We start from the raw sequence: 10,681 nt of genomic DNA, 5'->3' as shown, positions 1-10,681 counted from the left end.
CCCATTTGGTGTTGGTCTTCAGAGACCCTCACTCCCCAGAGAGCCAAGCCAGGGCAGATGCCCCCACCTCACACCCACCTCCCCCACCGGCCCCCGCCACCCATCGAGGCCCAGGAAGTCCCTGCTTTGGAGATAGCCACTTGGGGCAGGTTCATAAACCACGAAAAATCCCCCTTTCCCTTCACCTCCAAGGAGTTTAACCTCTCCTAATCAATTTAGCAGACTCCCTTGGTTGTAAACGGTAACAATTTGCATTTTGAGCCTTTTATCCCTCCTTAAGATAAAAACATGCCTCCTCTCTGCACTCAGGAAGGCCGATGCACTCAGGAAGGCCGATGCAAGGCTGCGAATCGCTTGTGAGTGCTCGCCCTGGCGCCCACCCAGGGGCAGGCAGCAGCCGCTGTCACCTGCGCCTATCGAGTATGAGGAGGCACGCAGATGCTCGCCACTGACCCTGGCTGTGTCCTGGCCCTGAGAGCAGAGTCTGGCCCTTGGGGGCACAGGTCCCTGCGCCTGGCCCCTCCTGCCAGCACCGCCCCTGCTCTCCCTGTTGCCCTCCCCGTCCCTTCGCTCCCTCTCTGCCACATCCAATTCTCCTTGTTGTATTTTTCATAAGTGCGAGGCTCAGAAGCCCCTGCCTCCTCCCTGGCATGTTCAGCAGGAAGCAGGTTTCTGAAGTGGGCTGGCTTTGGGATTTGAGCTGCCATTTTCAAGGGGGAGAGTCTGCTCTTTCTCCTCCTCTCCTGGCTCCTTGGCTCCAGGGCTGGAGGTAAGGAGGGAGGCACAGGTTCGGAGGCAGACTTGGGTCCTGGCATGTCCTCCGCTCAGGCCCTGACCAGCCCCTCCGACCCTTTAGGGATCCCTCACGTGACTTGGGCCAGCTAGAACCTTTCAGCGCCAGCACTGGGGAGGGGCCCCCACTCGGCCTCTGGAGCACCAGTTTCCTGAGTGACATTGGACCCCGCCCTAGCACACCCCCACTTTACTGAAAGGGAAACAGAGGCCGTATTCTCACCAAACCCTCTTTCCCTGCACCTCTTGGAAAACATCTCCTTGACCCCCTCCTCGGCTCTCTGCCTGGCTTTGTTCGGACAGGGCTGGGCTGGGCTCAGAGGGAGGGTTTCCTGGACCCCCAGGGGAAGGAGGAGACCGGGTGCCTGCATAGAGGGAGGGAGAAGAGGCACAAAGCAGGTGTGGGCTTTGGGAGAGTCAGGTTGGGCCCCTCCCAGCTGCTGCCATCTTCCCAGGTGCTGTCCCCTCCCCTGCCAGCGTCACCCAGAGCCAGGAAGGTGCAATGCCCCAGCTCTTGGCTCCAGACCTGCATCCCGGTCCTGGGTCAGGGAGACCCCTGGCTGCTGCATGTACCATGTTAGCATGGAGGTGGTCTAGCAAGCCCCAGCCTATTTAGAGAAGATGGAGGCTGTGGCGGGAGGCCGTGGGGAGGGGGAAGGAGAAAAGGGAAGAAAAGCAGCTTTTGATGCACATCATGTCTGCGGAATTGAGTATGACTAATTAATAGATTTTATTTTTAGTAATCTCTTAAGCATTCCATACGTTGGGCCCCACGCCTGAGCTGAGCTTACAAGAGGCCTCATTCGCAAAATGCAAATGATTCCTGGCCTGCTGGTGCCTTCTCTCTCTCCTTCCTTGCCTTTTCTTTCCTTTCCTTTTTTTTTTTCTTTCTTTTAAGGGGAAATTTAAAGGAAAATTGCCATGTAATAGAAAAGACATTCCAATCACTACATCTAATTACCACGAAGGGTAAACCACTTAACCAAAGAAGTGTCGTAGGCTTTTTTTTATCTTTAACTTTAAACCTGCCTTAAATGCTACAAAACGTACTCATCAGTGCTGAGGCCACTGAGGTTGTTCTGGTTACTTAGAGGCTGAGGGTCAGCCCGGCCGCGGACGTTCCCTCGGAAATGTCGGCTGTGCACCGGAGCCCGGGAGAATTTAGACAGGCCCGGGGGAAGGCGGGGTGTCCTGAAACACCTCCTATCTTGTGGTGTGAGACCAGCTGGGAGGAGCTGGGCCAAGAGGGGATGGGGTTTCAGAACGGACCTAGCTTCTGGCCCCCTCCCTGGCTGAGGGGGCTGTGACACAGAGGATATTTGGGGGCTTGCTCTGGGAAAGCCCCGAAAGGACCCTGGGAAGGTGTCAGGATTGCTGAGGGGCAGAAGAGATGAGAAAGTCAGCTCTAGAGCTGGGTCCCAGGGCCCTGACTGGGTGGAGCTTCCACCTTCATCCGCACTTAGAGCTCCAGGGGGCGGGTGATCCCTGCAGTGAGGCAGGCAGGGTCTGGTAAGAGGGGCCGAGCCCCACACTCGCCCAGTTAGTGCAAGAACCAGGAGCAGGAGACTCGCGTGGTCCTGGGGCCCAAGGAGCTCCTCTCGGGCAGCTGCCAGGGATCCTGCCTGCCTGGGCCCACTCTGCAATGCGGGGGAGGAAGGCTCATCACCTAGGCCTTGTCTCGGAGGGCATGGCTGGGCACAGGCTGGCTCCCAGCTCTGCCTGCTCTCTAGCACTAAGTCCGCCGCACTCCTGCCCCAGCCAAACGGGACCTTCCCAGGCAGCTCTCACAGTCCGGGCCACCTACTGTTCCCAGATGCCTTCCTAAACACTAAGGGCATGACCTGACCTGTCTAGGGTAAGGAGAGGAGACAAGGGGACCTAGGTGAGGTGGGAACAGTGTGCTGGCAGCACCGTGTTGCAGATGGGTGGCACTTGGGGGAAGGCAGTGATCAGAGTGGTGCCCTTCAGGGAGGGAGGGCTCATTTTAGAATCAGCAGAGACCTGGGACTTCTGTCCCCCATGCCAACGTGGCACACCTCGGGCACTCTCTCCTCCCAGACAACCCAGGTGGGCCCTTCTGCTCGTCTCAGGGCGGGGGGAGGCCATGGTCCACAGGGAGGGCCTACTTTTTTTTTTTTTTGAGATGGAGTCTCACTCTTTGCCCAGGCTAGAATGCAGTAGCACAATCTCGGCTCACTGCAACCTCTGCCTCCCTGGTTCAAGTGATTCTTCTGCCTCAGCCTCCCGAGTAGCTGGGTAACAGGCGCCTGCCACCACGCTTGGCTAATTTTTGCATTTTTAGAGAGATGGGCTTTCACCATGTTGGCCAGGCTGGTCTCAAACTCCTGACCTCAGAAGATTGCCTCAGCCTCCCAAAGTGCTGGGATTACAGGCGTGAGCCACTGCGCCCGGCCTGGGGCTTTTACACAGACCTGACATTAAGGCCTGGGGAAGTTTCTCTCTTGACCTTATTGTGTGAGAAAATGATTCAGGCAGGAAAAGGAAAAACACGTCTAGTTTTGAGTGAAAGGTGCCCCACGCTGCTCGGCTGTTCCCCAGGGCTGAGGAGTGGACCTGTTCTGTGGGTTAGCTCCCCCTGGGCTGTGCTGGGAACCTGCACCCCTCCTTCCACTTTCTACGTGGCTGTTGTGTCCGCTCCTTTCAGCCTCATCTCCTCACTGAAGGCGCCGGCAGGGCCTTTTAACGTAACCCCTGCCCCGCTGCTGCTTCTGCCTTTGCTTTCGCACGGCGGCGCAGGCCGTTTGAAAAGAGCATCACCAGGCGCTCCCAGCCCTCTCATCCTCCTGCCCTCGGACCAGCATCTCCTCTTTGACGTTCCTTTTCCTCGGCGCAGAACAAGCAGCACAGTGACAGATAGTGACCCGGGCTCCCCGAGTACTGGGACGCAGACTCCACTCTTTCCCCCTCTCCGATTCGCTGTCATTATTTCATCATCGTTTTAATCTCATGGCTCACCACACTGCACTGTCAGTTGATAAATCAATGATAGTGACATGGATTCCAGAGAGAGGAAATAAAATCTTAACTCTTCTGAGGGCCCCAGCTAGGGCCCTTTTGGAGGCTGGCATTTTTAGAAAGAGATCTGGCCTCTCCCTCTCAAGAAACAGAGTCCGAGGGGTGGGCCCAACTGAGTTTTCTACGTTCAGGGAGGGACTGCTGTCACCCAGGGCTTTTTTGAGAATTTTTGTGTCTCTTTCTGGGCTTTGTTTGAGCAGCCATGGAAACCAATAGGTCTAATCAGCTGATATTTAAAAAAAAAAAAAATCCCTGCGCTTATTACCCGTCCTAGGAGGGAACATTCAGCACATGGTAAATGCTCCGAAAGTAGCTGTTAAGGTGATTGCACGTGGTGGGGGAGGGAGATGAGGACACTGGAATCAAATAAAGCTTTTATCTAGATCAGAAAGGAGAGCAGCCCGGCGCTGGCCAAGCTGAGCTAGGGTGGAACTGGAAGCCACTGCTGCGATGCCTCCCTAAGCCACCCGTCTGAGACATACACACCTCAGCCTTTAGGAACAGCAGTAGACCCCGAGACCAAGTCTCCTCCCCCACCTCACTCCCATCCCCAACACACCGAATACTTACTCAATGATCTCTAGGAGAAAGCAACACTTTCGCAATTCTATTGTCTCAGGAAATGGTAAGAACTGACCCAAGGAGAACGGTAAGGACCGTGCATGTGGCTCTGTCTACCCATCTGTACTTAGAGAAACCGCGACAGGGATAGACAGGCAGACAGATGCACCTCCAGGTGGCGGGGAAAGCTACGGCTTCCGCCGGGGCTTCTACAGGAGAGCGTGGTGCATGGAACTGAAGAGGGCTTCAGCCTAGGGAAAACAAGTTTGTTTGTTTTTTAATCAACTACATGATTGTTCAAAGAATGCAGTGAAAGACGCCATGTTTCTGCAAATCTGCAAGGGAAATGGTATAGAATGAGCCAGGGGAGAGATTTCAGGACCATATCTCCAGGGCAAAAGATCTTTTCTTCCCTCTCTCCTTTGTGAGGAGCCTGAAAACCTTCCATCACGTTGCCAGCGAGTGGCCAGCAGCGGGAGAGCTGCGTGGGAGCTTTGAGAGCCGGCTGCTTCTCCCTGGCGGTTCCTTTGTGACGGCCCTGAACAGAGCATGAGGTGTCCACAGATGTTGTACAGGTAGTATCCTTCCAGTTCAGGGGAAAAAAAAAACCAAAAAACCCAACCCAGCCCTTTCTGTGATATTATTTTAGTCCTTCCCTCCCCAACTGGCATAACTCAGTATAAATTATGTCTTCAACAATGTCGAATTCCCCTCCTGCCTTCTATTCTTTAAAAAAAAAATTGTCACGGTTGTGTTCTACAAAATCGTCAGCCCTCCCCAAACTTTGCTTTCTGCGGGGAAAGTCATCCGTGGAATTTCTCTTTCTTGCTCTCTCGGGTTGCAGCAGGCTGGGCAAAGCCACGTGGCCACGCCAGGGCAGCTGGGGCTGGGGCTGGGGCTGGGGCGGGGCAGCCCAGGTGGGCGGGCATCATGTGTAGGAGTAGTCTATGTCGGGGATGCCGCCGTCCCGGTAGCCCCGCGTGGTGCCGTAGCCAATGGTGTGCGTGGCCTTGCAGAGGCTGCTGCCGTTGGAGGGGAAGATGGTGTGGACCACGTACTCTTCTTTGGCGCGGTACGGGTTGATGGGCAGCATCTGCAGGCCGGGCCCACGGATTTCCAGGATGGAGTTGTCCTTCTTGGTCCCCGACTCCATATAGTCATCCTTTTCCTGCTGCCCCGGTTGTAGGCCCTCTCCCGGGTCAGCAGTTCGCCAGCTTGGTGCACGTACCAGCAGATGGCCCCAGGACCAGGAAGAGGAAGACCAGAGCCATGGCCCCACCGATGATGCCCGCCAGGGGCAGGCCCGCCATGGGGCCGGTGTTCTGCTCCTGGTTGAGCGTGGTGGTAGGGCTGTAGCTGTCGGCTGTCTCTGCCTTGGCACACACGGGTGTCTCGTCAGCTACATAGGCATTACTGGTCTCCATGGTGACCATGCAGATAATGTAGGTGGACTTGGGCTCCAGGGCCGTCAGCAGGTACTCTGTCTTGTCNGCCTCCCTAAGCCACCCGTCTGAGACATACACACCTCAGCCTTTAGGAACAGCAGTAGACCCCGAGACCAAGTCTCCTCCCCCACCTCACTCCCATCCCCAACACACCGTCTACTTACTCAATGATCTCTAGGAGAAAGCAACACTTTCGCAATTCTATTGTCTCAGGAAATGGTAAGAACTGACCCAAGGAGAACGGTAAGGACCGTGCATGTGGCTCTGTCTACCCATCTGTACTTAGAGAAACCGCGACAGGGATAGACAGGCAGACAGATGCACCTCCAGGTGGCGGGGAAAGCTACGGCTTCCGCCGGGGCTTCTACAGGAGAGCGTGGTGCATGGAACTGAAGAGGGCTTCAGCCTAGGGAAAAACAAGTTTGTTTGTTTTTTAATCAACTACATGATTGTTCAAAGAATGCAGTGAAAGACGCCATGTTTCTGCAAATCTGCAAGGGAAATGGTATAGAATGAGCCAGGGGAGAGATTTCAGGACCATATCTCCAGGGCAAAAGATCTTTTCTTCCCTCTCTCCTTTGTGAGGAGCCTGAAAACCTTCCATCACGTTGCCAGCGAGTGGCCAGCAGCGGGAGAGCTGCGTGGGAGCTTTGAGAGCCGGCTGCTTCTCCCTGGCGGTTCCTTTGTGACGGCCCTGAACAGAGCATGAGGTGTCCACAGATGTTGTACAGGTAGTATCCTTCCAGTTCAGGGGGAAAAAAAAAAACCAAAAAACCCAACCCAGCCCTTTCTGTGATATTATTTTTAGTCCTTCCCTCCCCAACTGGCATAACTCAGTATAAATTATGTCTTCAACAATGTCGAATTCCCCCTCCTGCCTTCTATTCTTTAAAAAAAAAATTGTCACGGTTGTGTTCTACAAAATCGTCAGCCCTCCCCAAACTTTGCTTTCTGCGGGGGAAAGTCATCCGTGGAATTTCTCTTTCTTGCTCTCTCGGGTTGCAGCAGGCTGGGCAAAGCCACGTGGCCACGCCAGGGCAGCTGGGGCTGGGGCTGGGGCTGGGGCGGGGCAGCCCAGGTGGGCGGGCATCATGTGTAGGAGTAGTCTATGTCGGGGATGCCGCCGTCCCGGTAGCCCCGCGTGGTGCCGTAGCCAATGGTGTGCGTGGCCTTGCAGAGGCTGCTGCCGTTGGAGGGGAAGATGGTGTGGACCACGTACTCTTCTTTGGCGCGGTACGGGTTGATGGGCAGCATCTGCAGGCCGGGCCCACGGATTTCCAGGATGGAGTTGTCCTTCTTGGTCCCCGACTCCATATAGTCATCCTTTTTCCTGCTGCCCCGGTTGTAGGCCCTCTCCCGGGTCAGCAGTTCGCCAGCTTGGTGCACGTACCAGCAGATGGCCCCCAGGACCAGGAAGAGGAAGACCAGAGCCATGGCCCCACCGATGATGCCCGCCAGGGGCAGGCCCGCCATGGGGCCGGTGTTCTGCTCCTGGTTGAGCGTGGTGGTAGGGCTGTAGCTGTCGGCTGTCTCTGCCTTGGCACACACGGGTGTCTCGTCAGCTACATAGGCATTACTGGTCTCCATGGTGACCATGCAGATAATGTAGGTGGACTTGGGCTCCAGGGCCGTCAGCAGGTACTCTGTCTTGTCCCCCTGCACCAAGGTCTCTGTGATGGAGCCCACGGCCGGGCTGTGGCCCAGGCGCAGCCAGCTGAGCCGGAAGGAGGAGGCGGGGAGCGTGGCCTTCCACGTGATGCGGATGGAGTCTGCTGTCAGGGCCTTCACGTGGATGGCCAGGGTCTTGGCGCCATCACCCGTGGCCATGGGGTAGTCAATGTTGGAGTCGGGGATGCGCAGCCCCGGCCTTTTGGCCTTGAGGGTAAACAGGGAACCCTGGGGCGTGGTGGCGGAGGCATGGTTGCTGGCCGTGGTCTTGGCGGCCGCGTTGGCCACGCCACCCTGCGACCCCGTCTCAAAACACTCGTCCATCTCGCTAGTGATGTCCTTGATGGCCATGCCCCGGACCTTCTCAGGACCCTGGCACATGAGGCCCCGCACGTTGACCACGGCCGCCCGTGCCTTCACCCAGTCCCGCAGCCACATGAGGTTGCAGCCACAGAACCAGGGGTTGTTTCTGAGCAGCAGCTGGGCCAGGTTCCCCAGGTCGTCGAACAGGCCACGGGGCAGCGTGGTCAGGTTGTTGTTGGACAGGTCCAGCCGCTCCAGTTCACGCATCTTGGCCAGCGTGTTGTAGGGGATGTGGCTGATGGCGTTGTCCTGCAGGTAGAGCTTCTGCAGGTGGGCGCTAGGCAGGTTGAGGGGTGGTGCGGCCAGTGAGTTGCGCACCAGCGAGAGCTCTGTGAGGTTCTGTAGGCGGCTGAAGGTATCGTCCGCGATGCGCTGGTTGGCCAGCAAGTTACCGTCCAGCACCAGGCGCCGCAGGCTGTTGAGGCCCTTGAAAGCATGCAGCGGGATCGTGGAGATGCGGTTGTCGTCCAGTCGCAGCTCCTCCAGCGTGTGTGGCAGCCCCGAGGGGATGCTGCTCAGGTGGTTCCGGCTCAGGAAGAGCAGCTTGAGCTGTTTGCTGTCGGCGAAGGCGTCCTCCTCAATGCTGACGGTGGACACAGAGTTGTCATCCAGGTGCAGCTTCTCCAGCAGCGGGATGCGGGCCAGCGAGTCCCTGGCAATGGTGCGCACGTTGTTGTCCTGCAGGTGCAGCTCCCGGAGGGAGCGGGGCAGGTTGATGGGGAACTCGTCCAGGTCATTCTCGTACAGGTAGATGACCTGCACGTTGACCTTGGTCTTGAGGTTCTGCGGGATGCCGGCATTGTTGATCTGGTTGTTCTGCAGGTAGAGGGTGGTGGCGTCATCAGGGATGTCTGCGGGGATGGAGGTGAGTCCCCGGTCGTTGCAGTAGATGAAGCCGTTGTCACAGCGGCACACCGAGGGGCAGGTGGTACTGTCGATGACCTCCGTCAGGAAGGCGATGAGCCCGTAGCAGAGGAACAGCCAGTCCCGCAGGTCCATGGTGGCTGTGGTCATCACGACAGTGGCCGTGACAGTGGCAGTGGTCGTGGTGGTGGCGGTGGGGTGTGCCACCACCATGGTGGATGGCTAGGGGTGTCCGGCCCCACCTGGCCTGGAGCCTGAATACCTGCAAGGAGCACAGGACGGGGTCAGTGAGAGGGAGGTGGCGACAGCGACCCCAGGAGCGAATCGTGCACCCCCTCCCACCTGCCAGCCTGCACCAAGGGGTGGCCGAAGGCAGGTCCTGCGAGGTGAGGTCAAGCTGGAGGAACAGCCTTTGTGCCAGGTTTATGCCACAGGTGATTGCTCCCGGATTCTAACAACATCTGGCTAACGTTAAATCATATCGGGAGCCAAGAGGTTGCCCATTAATGAGACGCACGCTGCCACAGCCCTCCTGAAATGTGATCCGGAGCCTCGGGGAGGTTAATTTAGTGAGAGCCATGCGGCAGGTTTGGTTTCTTCTCTCAAGACTTCACACAAAGCCAGTCTTTATGGCCAGTGCGAAAGGTACCAGTCAATGTGGATGGGATGGATTTAGGGCGTGTTTTATGGATTCACAGCCGCTGTTTCCCTGGCATTGCACGAGGAGCACGCATTGCTATCTGGCTCGGACCCAGGGTTCAAAAGGAAAGCTTGTTTCTGGAAGGCCCAGGAGCTCAAAAGGGGGGCGTCGCCAGAACCTGCGAGAACGAAGCTGTCAGTGCCATCACTGGCGAGGAGTGCAGAGCAGGGAGCTTCATTGTCTGGTGTTAAAACAACATGTCCTATTGTCACTCGTACATTCTACAGACAGAAGAATGAGGTGTCAACAGAATCACTTTCTCATGTATTTACAGAAATCTCTTTTCATCAGAGGTGCCTCCCTGGCCCTGGGTTTTGAGTTGTGTGGGAAATTGTCCCACACCTTGCCCCTTTCTCAAATCATAAACAGACCATGTTTTTTGTTTTTTTTTTTTTTCCTGGAACAGCTTAAAGTTTAAAGGAATGAGACAAATAAAAGGAGGGAGGCATTTGTACTCTGAGGGAATTGGCTGCAAGGTGTAATTTCAGTTTTCACAAATGGAAAAATTGCAGCATAGATTTTTCTTATATTATTTTACTGTTCATAGTGGTAAAAAATCAATTAAAGAGAAATTATCTTTCAGTCTCAGTGAGGAAGGTGTCTTCATGCAGCCAGCAAAAGTCTGCTGTAAAACGCTGGGTTCACGGAGGCTTTTCAATGATGGGACAAGATGGCCTCTCAGAGCCTGAAGCCCCAGCCTGGGAGGGCAGCCCTGGTGTACAGAGCAGAGCCGGCACCTGCTCACTGAGCCAGCAAGGACCTTACTTTTATGCCCCAGGGACTGAACACCTGTTTCTCAACCAGGCAAAACTTTCTGTCTTCTCTGTCCTTCTGTATTCCTGGCTGCTTTTTCTTTCCATCGCGCAAGTTACTCTTGCAGGACCCAGCTCAAATGTTACCTCCTCTACTAGGTTTTCCTGGGGCCCCAGATAAAGCTTCCCTCTGTTCTGCCCATCCATCTGTCCACCCACCCATCCACCTACCATCCATTCATCCATCTGTCCATCATCCATCCATCCATCCATCCATCCATCCACCCACCCACCTAACCATCCATCCATCCATGCATCCATGCATCCACCTGTCCATTCATCCATCCATCCATTCCGGCATGCACCTGTCCATCCATCCATCCATGCATCCATCCATGCATCCGCCTATCCATCCATCCATCCATCCATCCATCCATGCATCCATCCATGCATCCATCCTTCCATCCATCCATCCATCCATCCATCCATCCATCCATCCA

The 10,681-nt window shown here is 55.8% G+C and overlaps 2 protein-coding genes across 4 annotated transcripts in view; one reads left to right on the top strand and one right to left on the bottom strand.

Moving 5' to 3' along the window:
• MACROD1 (mono-ADP ribosylhydrolase 1) overlaps positions 1-10,681 on the top strand; it is a 175,391-nt gene that overhangs the window by 46,122 nt on the left and 118,588 nt on the right. The gene's annotated exons all lie outside the window — the stretch shown is intronic.
• FLRT1 (fibronectin leucine rich transmembrane protein 1) overlaps positions 6,253-10,681 on the bottom strand; it is an 84,942-nt gene continuing 80,513 nt past the window's right edge. Inside the window, exon 3 of the mRNA XM_017892592.1 lies at positions 6,253-8,991. Within this exon, the coding sequence (XP_017748081.1) occupies positions 6,924-8,942 (2,019 nt within the window). The 5' untranslated portion in view covers positions 8,943-8,991 and the 3' untranslated portion in view covers positions 6,253-6,923. The remainder of the gene's footprint in view (positions 8,992-10,681) is intronic.

The sequence above is a fragment of the Rhinopithecus bieti genome, unplaced genomic scaffold (genome assembly GCF_001698545.2).
Source record: "Rhinopithecus bieti isolate Rb0 unplaced genomic scaffold, ASM169854v2 scaffold_1017, whole genome shotgun sequence".
Lineage (NCBI taxonomy): Eukaryota > Metazoa > Chordata > Mammalia > Primates > Cercopithecidae > Rhinopithecus > Rhinopithecus bieti.
Note: the sequence above shows the minus strand (reverse complement) of the source record. Positions and strands in the feature narration are given on the sequence as shown.